The sequence below is a fragment of the Raphanus sativus genome, chromosome 7, assembly GCF_000801105.2.
Source record: "Raphanus sativus cultivar WK10039 chromosome 7, ASM80110v3, whole genome shotgun sequence".
Taxonomy (NCBI): Eukaryota; Viridiplantae; Streptophyta; class Magnoliopsida; order Brassicales; family Brassicaceae; genus Raphanus; species Raphanus sativus.
In genome coordinates this window covers 10,130,567-10,141,051 of record NC_079517.1, presented here as the reverse complement: position 1 = coordinate 10,141,051, position 10,485 = coordinate 10,130,567, and the positions used below count along the sequence as shown (strand labels likewise).

Here is a 10,485-nt window from a genome sequence, read left to right as displayed (position 1 = left end):
TTCTTCTACGCGCATCCAAACCCTAAGTTTCTTTTGAGTGAGAGAGAGAGAGAGACTGAATCAAGATGACGACGACAACGACAAAGAACAAATTGTCAGTGAGAAAAGATAGAGTCTTCAAGAAACCTTCGTCTTCTTTGCACAAGGCGCGAGCGGCGACGGTTCTCAAGAAAGCGTTCGAGCTATCAGAGCTTTGCGGTATCGATGTTTGCATCATCTGGTACGACCGCGAAGGGAACCTGGTGATGACTTGGCCTGAGAAGGAAGAAGGCAAGGTTAGAGCCATGGCGGAGAGATACAGCATGTTAAGCGAACAAGAAAAGAACAAGAAAAGCAACAACCTCTCAGGGTTTCTAAACAAGAAGATGATCCGCGACAAGAAGGAGTCTTTGAGCAAAAGGGATAACAAATTCTTCCAACAAGTGTCAGAGCTCGAGGATTCGTTGCAGAGTCGCTTACAGACTCTCCAAGAAAGCCTTCTTCTTGATCTATCTTCTAATGATTCCACGCTAATTAATGCGTATCATCACCAAGCATCATCGCTACTTAATTATCCGAGTAGTAGCACCGCCACCGAGAGTTGTGTCGATGATGTATCCACCACCACCACCACCACGTCGATGAATCATCCGCAGAGCAACTTCTCGATCTTGTTGTATAACCACGACGATGGTACGTTCACTCAGTTAGCCAACTCCTCTGCTCTTCCAAGCTTTGAACAAGAGCCGCAGATTCCGTGTGATCAAGATTACGGTTACTTGGATCTACTACTTGGCGAGCAAGGCATGAGAGGGTGCAACAGCTTTGATCTTCTTCCCACTACGTCATCAACCATTCTTCCTTCTGCTCCTCTGATGCAGACACAAACCCCAAATTTCCAGCAGTTTATGCAAACACAACAGGCGTATGATCCATCTTTTGGGCCGATGCTCTCTTAGGAGGTCTCAAGAACAGATAGTTCGACTTTGGGTCAACACTTTTTTTTTTAATTATCTTGTGTCTGTTTGCTATTATTGTCTATCAGTTCGGTTCTAATTTCATAACTGTGTTCTTTTGGCTTGAGTATAGATCGATGTTAAAGTTGTCCAATTGTTTGTAATTGTCGAAAACCTTAAATGTTAATTCTTTTTATACATTCTTCTTGCCTCATGTTTTTCTTTTTCTTTTGTTCTTTTTCCATGTATGAATTGAACCTAACTAATTACTGTTTTTACTTCTGTAACCGTCAATCTTTTAGAAAATAACGTGAAGTTGAATCTTTGATAAGGATTGTTCCCTTATCAGTCTCTAACTGGTTCTCAATAAATATTCACATGTGTTATATGTGCTTTGTGGCAGTGGAAGAAAAAACTCTGTACGCCGAGAATATGTAGAGATGGATTCAGATGGGAAAGAATACAGTAGTCAGCTATAGATGAAGCTTCTTTGTTAGTGGTGTGGTGGAGCATGTTCATTGGTATGAGGGCTTTCTAGGTCACATCATTGATATCAAGGCTAACCACTAAATTCTAGTCTGTTCCATGGGCGCTCCAAGGAGATTTTGAATACTTTTTTGGATGATAAATGTGCAAATCTTTTTTGACACTCAATCGAACTATGTAAGAAGAGTGAAAAAATTGTACTATTTGTTTTTACAATTTAACAGGACAGACTCACTGACCGCATAGTTGATAAATAATTTAAAAAAAAATCCTGGTCGATGATTTAGAGAAACCAAAGCCGGTTTAGAGTTTTAAATTGAGAGCTGGTTTACGAGACGCATAGCATAAGCGATATAAGAGGAAGGAACTCAACTATTTTGGTACTCTCTCTCTCTCTCTCGGTGATTATGGTTTTGAGATCTAGACATGTCTAGGGCAGAGAAGAATCAATCGCCGTCGTCGTCGTCTCCGATTACGTCACTTCCGGAGGACGTCGTGATTGACATCTTGGCGCGTGTACCGAGACGAGACTATCCAAGAGTCTCCCTCGTTTCAAAGCACTTCCGGTCACTCGTTTCGTCGCGTGAGATATACGCAGCAAGACGATCTTCGCTGGGTTGCACTGAGCATTGTATCTATGCTGTCCTCGTTTCAAAGCACTTCCGGTCACTCGTTTTGTATACGCTTCGCCGGAAAGAGAAAGACAAGAACAGCCCCCGCTTGGTCCTAATCCCTGGGCTTCCTGATATGCCTAGTGATGGAAGCTTTGTAGCTGTGGGTTCAAGGATATATGTGTTTTGTGAGATTAACTCTTTCTTCATCGACTGTACATCCCACACTGTGCAACATCTCCCGAGGATGCCTGTCCCCATGTCTGATACAGCCGCTGTCGTCATCGGAGGGAAAATCTATGTAATTGGGTGTATCAGTTCAAAGTCAGAGTCAAAGGCGATGGTTGTGTTCGACACAGAAACACAAACGTGGGTGACAGTGCCAGGGATGGAGTTGTATGATGATGATGATGTGTATGCGTATAGAAGCTTGGTGGTGATGGGTGGTAAGATGTACGCGTGGGGTTTTCAGAATAACTTTGTTTACGACCCAAAGGAAGGCAAATGGGAGTCGGAAGAGATGCTGAGTTCGAACTACTGGGGTGATGGGAACGCGTGTGTTGTTGATGATGTTTTGTACTTTTACCATGATTTTCGTGACAATGAATTGAGAGCGTATGATCCAGAGCGCAAGTGTTGGGGAGTGGTGAATGGTTTGGATGATTTGTTGGCTGGGATGAGACGTGTTGATAGTTTTTTGGGAGTGACTATGAGTAATTACGCTGGCAAACTGGTTTTGTTTTTTCGTAGTCGAGAAATCATTGGGGAGATTTGTTGTGCGGAGATTTCACTGGAAAGACGCAAAGGAGGTCAGATTTGGGGTAGAATTGATCAGTGGTGGTGCGATCATGCTTCGATTGCTCCTATTTGTTACATTACGAAATCTCTAGATGTTGTGCTTTGATTCAACAGCACTCTCATTTTTTTCATAATTTTGTTGTGATTTTGGGGTTTGTTAGAGAGCAGTAAGTGAGGAGGGCATTTGTTTGGTGTATTGGAATCAAAATTATATCTCTCTCGTCTTAATTAACCTGTGTTCCTTATCAGTATGTATCTGCTTCTCAATTAATGGAAACAATGTTCCCAGTTACAAAAATGTGTCTTGAATTGAGAGATGTTTGTCTGCTGTGAGGCAGTTGCCCAACTCCTCTGCCTTTTGAACAACCTTGTAATCAAGATTATGGTAGTAATTACTTGGATTTACTTACTCGGGGCAACTTAGGCACGACAAGCTGTAACAACTTTGATATATTCCTCTTCCATTTTCTAGCAGTTTCCAGTCAGTTTGATCATGCAGCAGACACAACCGGCCTATAATCCTATAACATCTTTAGGCCTTTCTTGTTCCACAAACTGATAGTTTGATTTTGTCTGGTCAACATTTTTTTTTTAATCTTTTTTCCGATAATTTTTTTTTCTTATGGTTTGATGCCGGAACCTTCCTTTTATATGAATTTTTGCTTGTAACAAGTAAATGAGTTCGATACCAAATCCACCAGCTAGGCTCTTATCTCTACTATATGTAGCAGTTGCACGTTGGTTTTAAGAGTTGAGTATCTTTCAATTACTAATCAAGGTGGTCTCTCTGTTTTTTGGTGTATTGGAATAAGATTCATCACTTTTCTTAGCTTTGTTCTTTTCTCTGTTGCTGTGTGGCAGTGGAAGAAAACTCTGCACGCCGAGGATATGTAGAGATGATGGAGACTTGAACTGGAACGAATACAGTCACTTATGAAACTTGTTCAATGGTTTTCATTAATCATTGGTGTGAGGACTTTCGAGGTCACGCACATTATTAATGCTGCCTGCACTTACCACTAACCACTAATTCTAATGATGCGAAAATTCTAAGCAGCAATTCTAGCCAAGCTTAAATGATAAATATTATAGACTTTTAGTGGTTTCTCTTTCACAAACACCATGGCTTCAGACAATGGTTTATTATTGTAATTGGACAAGAACCTACTGTATCATATTATAAAGATTCTAAAACTGTAACAAAACTTACATCAGCAAAACTGTCAGCTCAAAAGCTTTTACTATTTATAAGCTTCCAGGGTTTTTTGCGGTCCAAGCTGTTGCAGTCTCGTACCTGAATAAAACAGAGAAAATATGATTAGATGAAGATTAAGAAAATATATCCGACTTTTTATCTTTCACGTATTTTTTTTTGGAATTTTCAACTTTGTATTATTTTCTGGTAAATTTTGAGTTTTCAACTATATATTTCACTTTTTGTTATATTTTTAGGTACGTTATATATAAATCTCATTTGACACTGAACCAAATTATGTAAGAAAATAAGAAAATATATTTGTTTTTGACATGAATTTCGAAATTTTAATGATAGATGTAAAGTTTACTTTAAAGTATTTTTGATAATTTTGTTCTAAAATAGAAAAATTCTATAATAGAAGTAAAATTTATACTAATACATATTATGTTATGTTAATTGCTGGATGACCAGTTACGCAGAAACTATTGGAACCGTGTGAAACCCAACCATTCTATATATATTCTCTATCTAGGGTTTTTTACTTTTGTGAACAGGCTATTGTTGACGATTAGGGTTTTGCAATCCAGACATGTCTTCCAGTATTAGGGAAGAAAAGAAGCAATTGATGTCGTCGTCTCCGATTATGTCACTTCCCGAGGACATCGTGGTTGACATATTGGCGCGTGTACCGAGACATGACTATCCAAGAGTCTCCCTCGTTTCAAAGTACTTCCAGTCACTCGTTTCTTCGCCTGAACTATACGCAAGACGATCTTCGCTAGGCTGCACTGAACATTGTCTCTATGTTGTTCTCTATAACTGGGCCAACATTGTCGACCGTTTGTATACCCTCAAAGACAAGGGCTTGGTCCTAATCTCAGGGCTTCCTGATATGCCTAGTGATGGAAGCTATGTAGCTGTGGGTTCGAGGATATATGTGTTTTGTGGGTCGATGACATCGAGTGCTTTCTTCATCGACTGTGCATCATCCCACACTGTGCAACATCTCCCGAGGATGCCTTTCCCCATGTCTGAGGTAGTCGCTGACGTCAATGGCGGGAGGATCTACGTCTTTGGATATCTCCGTACCGACCAAAAGTCATATACGATAGTTGTGTTCAATACAGAAACACAAATGTGGGAGGATGGGATGAAAAATGTGATGGAGATACGTAATGGTTGCCTGGTGGTGATAGCTGGTAAGATGTACGCGAGGGAATTTCAGAAGAACTTTGTTTACGACCCAAAAGAAAGCAAATGGGAAATGGTCGAGGTGCTGAGTTCGAAGTTCTGGAATCATAAGGCTTGTGTTGTTGATGATGTTTTGTACTTTTACGATTGGTCTGAGAAAGAATTGAGAGCGTATGATCCAGAGCGCAAGTGGGTGGGAGCGGTGAAAGGTTTGGATGATTTGCTGGCTGAGGTGAGAGGTGTTGATTGGTTTTGGGCACCGACTGTTAGTTACGCTGGCAAACTGTTTTTTTTTTCCTTAAAGGAGTAACCAAGGAGATTCGTTCTGTGAAGATTTCGCTGGAAAGATGCCAAAAAGGTCAGATTTGGGGTAAAGTTGATCAGTGGTGTGATCATGCTCTGACTGCTGGTAATTTTTACCCTAGGAAATCTCTAGATGTTGTGCTTTAATTCAACAATGCTCTCCTTTTTATAAACTTGTTTTTATCCGGGAAATTTGAGATGATGCCTGTGCATAATTAATTAGTAGATATTTTTAGATGGCGACTGTGTCTCGATTCTTTGCGTTCTTTAAGACTTGCATTAAGATGAGGGAGTTCATCTCCATCTTGGATTTTGTTGAAAGGAACTTAAACCCAAAAATTTATCTCGACGAGTTTTGCGAGTTTGCTATGGCAATGTATCGGTGCGGTGATGTACTCAAATTGTTGAATTTCTTTTTGTTGGACTATGAAATTTATGACATAACTAACCTAATTCACTATTTTTATTTTTATCTTATTCTTAACTATATATATTTACTTTCAGAGTTATTATTATTTTTAAAATGGAATAGTAAAATACATTTTACAAATAAAACAAAAGTCACAATTGAAAGAAAGATAGTTGTCCTTACCAGAGTATGTAACTGAATGGAAACATGTTCCAAGTTATATAAAAATGTGTCTTGAATTTTGAGATGTTCGTCTGCTCCGTAGAAAGAGAGAAAAAAAATTGAAACCAGCCATTGTTTTAAAATTGTTTAAAAACCATGTAAAACCTATTATAAATTTAGATAATTATTTATATTCTATACAACTACTTAAAAATCTATATTAAATTTCATGTTAAATTTCTTCTATTTTTATTAGTCTTGAAAGTTTTTATCTTAATTATATTATTATATTATAATATATACAATATTTTATGCTTTAACATATTTAGAACACAATGTTTTATTAATTTCTTTGATGTTCTTTACCAATAATTAGCATGTATGTTATGTTGATTTTTAAATAAACTCCCCTATATTTTTTTTATTATTTGATATTGTTTTGCTTTTTATTTTTAAAATAAATATGTTATTCTGAAAATCTTGATATTTTTAAATTCTCTGGAAATTTTTAATATTATGTAGTGTCAACTTTTAAAATAAGTGTTTTTTAAATTCTTATAATTTAAATTCTTGAAGTTTATATTTTAAAAGATATTTTAGTTAGTTTTATATTAAGTTTCCAAAAAGTGTTATATAGGTCAAGTTAATTCTTTGTAAAGAGTTTAAAAGTTTATATTAATTTATATCAAAAATTATTTTATTTTAAACAATTGGTTTTTGGAAATTTTTGGCATTTTATTTTATCTCATTTCATAAAAGATTCTATCAAATTCAATGTGGTCATCATCATTCGAGAAAACTATTATTAAAATCAAAGTCAATCTTCTTCCTAATCTCACAGTCTGTGCAACATGGATAGACTTAGGCAAGTCCTAGGTGGAGCAAGTGTCATAAGAGAAATGTTTTTTTTCCATTAGTTGCATTGATAATCAAGGATCTTAAATGGCTTATAATCTTCAATACCTCCATACACCTTTGGTTATACTTTGTTATTTTATCAAGTCTATCCATATTGTGAAATTTGCTAAATCCACCTCTTGGTGCAATGGATCCAGTCCAAGATCAACCGATCTTATAATTTCTCGAAAAACGTCAAGATTCACCACTCATCTGTTCTCACATCCATTGCCTTTAATTGGCACACTGAGTCGAGGTTTAACTACTTATAGGTTTCTCCCAACAGCTTTCTCTTCAGCTCTTCGGCTTGTTGTTAAGCTCAAATATAATAATCACTATTGTGATTTATTATATTATCTCTGTGTAACAAAGCCATTATGTTTCACTTGTATTTAATGTTGCTTTTACCAAAATAGTAGCAAATCTTTTAGCTGCTTTAATTTTTGATCTAGACACACATTATTTCTTTGTTTTGTTTCTCTCTTTCTTGAATTATAATAAGAGCAATCTATTCAAAGAGATCATATACATATATATAAATTGACAACATGCCATTGAAGTAAACTAATTGGAAATTTTGTTGAAACCTTTAATATATATTACTTTTTAGCCTAGTTTTCGATTTTTATCATTTAGTTTTACATTACTCAAAGTCTTCACTGCAATGTATTATTTTTATATTATTGAAAGTATTGAATATAATTTATTTTTAGCAATTTTCATTCAATTGCCTATGTCACAAGAGTAAAATCAAAATGTTAATTTTGTTGAACACGTTGAAAATAATAAAACGTTTTTGAGTAGGGGTTTAAGTAACTCATGGTATCGACCAACCCAATATAGACAACTTTTTTTTGGAAATATTGATTTTTGAAAATAGTAAATTAAAATGATGATTTGTCATATTTGGATTCGGGTTTTAAATCATATGTGTTTTCACTTCCTATAGCTTCGATTAAAAAATTTCGTATTCTATTTAAAAATATTAATTTTCCTAAATAAAAACTATATATATTCAAAAACATATTGTTGGTTTATGTTATTTAAATGTAATTTAAAATTATAAGTGATTTAAATTACTATATATTTAAATTTCACAAAGTTTTGTATTTTAAGAACATATTTTCAGTTTCTGAAAAATCATACATATTAATTGATCTATATTAAATTTTGTTTTATTAGTAACTGTATTTTTATGGATTTCTATTTTATTTTAGAAAATTATATATTTGGAATTTTTTATTCAAAAATAATAAACTAAAATAATGATTTAGCATATTATAATTTGTGGTTTAAAATCATATGTTCAATGGCTTATAGCCTCAACATATAATAAGAAGAAATATTTTTTTTGTTAATATTACAATTCTAATTTTCATTTTCCATTTTACTATAATAATACCATTTAAAGCAAGTTGTCAAATGTTAATACTTATTTTATTAGTTCAAGTTATATATATAGTATTAATTTCGTTTCATTTATATATTGGAGATATTAACATTTTAAAAAATAATAAAATAATCCGTTTTTCTACTTTGAATATTTTAACATTAATTTCTATTTTATTTTGGTATAAAATATTGTATTTTAGATTTATTATATCTAAGAAAAAATATTTTCTATTACTATAACTATTTTGATTTTCCATTTTCTATAATAATTACCATTTACTTAAGTAAGTTGTCAAATATTAATATTTATTTTGTTAGTTTAAGTTATATAAATAATATTAATTTCTTATTTTTTTTGGAAATATTAACATTTAAAAAAAAAAATTAAAAATCTGATTTCATATTTCAATTGATAGTTTTAAATCTTATGTGGACGATCTCAATGACTTATAGCCTCAACTTTTATATAGTATAGATTATTATATCTAAGAAAAAATATTTGTTATTACTATAACTATTTTGATTTTCCATTTTTCTATAATAATTATCATTTATTTAAGTAAGTTGTCAAATATTAATATTTATTTTATTAATTTAAGTTATATAAATAATATTAGTTTCATTTTTATTTTTTTTGGATATAGTGGAACATTTTTTAAAAATAATAAAATAAAAATCTGATTTGTCATATTTCAATTGATCGTTTTAAATAATATGTGTACGATCTCAATGATTTATAGCAGAAACTTTTATATAGTATTATAGATTTAAAAAGGAGAGATTAACTGACCGCATACGTTGTTGTAGGATAAGTGATTAAAAAAAAACCTGGTCGTCAGAAAATTGGTTCAATCAGAGAAGTCGATGATTCAGAGAAACCAAAGCCGGTTGAAGTTTAAAATTGAGATCTGGTTTACGAGACGCATAGCATAAGCTATATAAGAGGAAGGAACTCAACTATTTTGGTACTCTCTCTCTCTCTCTCTCTCGGTGATTAGGGTTTTTGCAATCATAGACATGTCTTGGGCAGAGAAGAATCAATCGTCGTCGTCTCCGATTATGTCACTTCCAGAGGACATCATGGTTGACATCTTGGCGCGTGTACCGAGACGTGAGTATCCAAGAGTCTCCCTCGTTTCAAAGCACTTCCGGTCACTCGTTTCGTCGCGTGAGATATACGCAAGACGATCTTCGTTGGGCTGCACTGAACATTGTCTCTATGTTGTCCTCTTTGACCTGGACAACATTGTCGACCGTTTGTATACCCTCAAAGACAGAGACAAGGGCTTGGTCCTAATCCCTGGGCTTCCTGATATGCCTAGTGATGGAAGCTTTGTAGCTGTGGGTTCAAGGATATATGTGTTTTGTAAGATTAACTCTTTCTTCATCGACTGTACATCCCACACTGTGCAGCATCTCCCGAGGATGCCTGTCCCCATGTTTAATACAGCCGCTGACGTCATCTGCGGGAGAATCTATGTAATTGGGTGTATCAGTTCAAAGTCAGAGTCAGAGTCAAAGGCGATGGTGGTGTTCGACACAGAAACACAAACGTGGGTGACAATGCCATGGATGGAGTTGTCTGATGACTTTTGTACGTATATAAGCTTGGTGGTGATGAGTGGTAAGTTGTACGCGAGGAGTTTTCAGAATTGCTTTGTTTACGACCCAAAGGAAGGCAAATGTGAAACGGACGAGGGGCTGCGTTCGAACAACTGGGTTGAGAACGGGTGTGTTGTTGATGATGTTTTGTTCTTTTACGATGATGATTTTGGTGGCAACGAATTGAGAGCGTATGATCTAGAGCGCAAGTGCTGGAGAGTGGTGAAAGGTTTGGATGATTTGTTGGCTGGGATGAGACGTGTTAATAGTTTTTTGGAAGTGACTATGAGTAATTACGCTGGCAAACTGGTTTTGTTTTTTCGTAGCCTAGAAATCATTGGGGAGATTTGTTGTATCGAGATTTCGCTGGAAAGACGCAAAGGAGGTCAGATTTGGGGTAGAGTTGATCAGTCCTGGTGCGATCATGCTTTGATCGGTAGTAATTTTGTCATTATGAAATCTCTAGATGTTGTGCTTTGATTCTACAACACAAAATTGTTG

At 34.9% G+C, this 10,485-nt stretch overlaps 4 protein-coding genes across 4 annotated transcripts; all 4 read left to right on the top strand.

Moving 5' to 3' along the window:
- LOC108815343 (agamous-like MADS-box protein AGL53) lies at positions 1-1,078 on the top strand. The gene has a single exon (XM_018587977.2). It carries the CDS (start codon positions 66-68, stop codon positions 936-938), a length of 873 nt encoding a protein of 290 aa, XP_018443479.2. The 5' UTR covers positions 1-65; the 3' UTR covers positions 939-1,078.
- A 769-nt stretch (positions 1,079-1,847) lies between these two features.
- Positions 1,848-2,936, top strand: LOC108816929 (F-box/kelch-repeat protein At4g38940-like). The gene has a single exon (XM_018589492.2). The coding sequence runs from the start codon at positions 1,848-1,850 to the stop codon at positions 2,934-2,936; it is 1,089 nt and encodes a 362-aa protein (XP_018444994.2).
- Positions 2,937-4,653: 1,717 nt separating this feature from the next.
- LOC108815342 (F-box/kelch-repeat protein At4g38940-like) lies at positions 4,654-5,669 on the top strand. The gene is made up of 2 exons (XM_056991332.1): positions 4,654-5,458; positions 5,524-5,669. Exons 1-2 carry the CDS (start codon positions 4,654-4,656, stop codon positions 5,667-5,669), a joined length of 951 nt encoding a protein of 316 aa, XP_056847312.1.
- Positions 5,670-9,399: 3,730 nt separating this feature from the next.
- Positions 9,400-10,464, top strand: LOC108815341 (F-box/kelch-repeat protein At4g38940-like). The gene has a single exon (XM_018587976.1). The coding sequence runs from the start codon at positions 9,400-9,402 to the stop codon at positions 10,462-10,464; it is 1,065 nt and encodes a 354-aa protein (XP_018443478.1).
- The last annotated feature ends 21 nt before the right edge of the window (positions 10,465-10,485 follow it).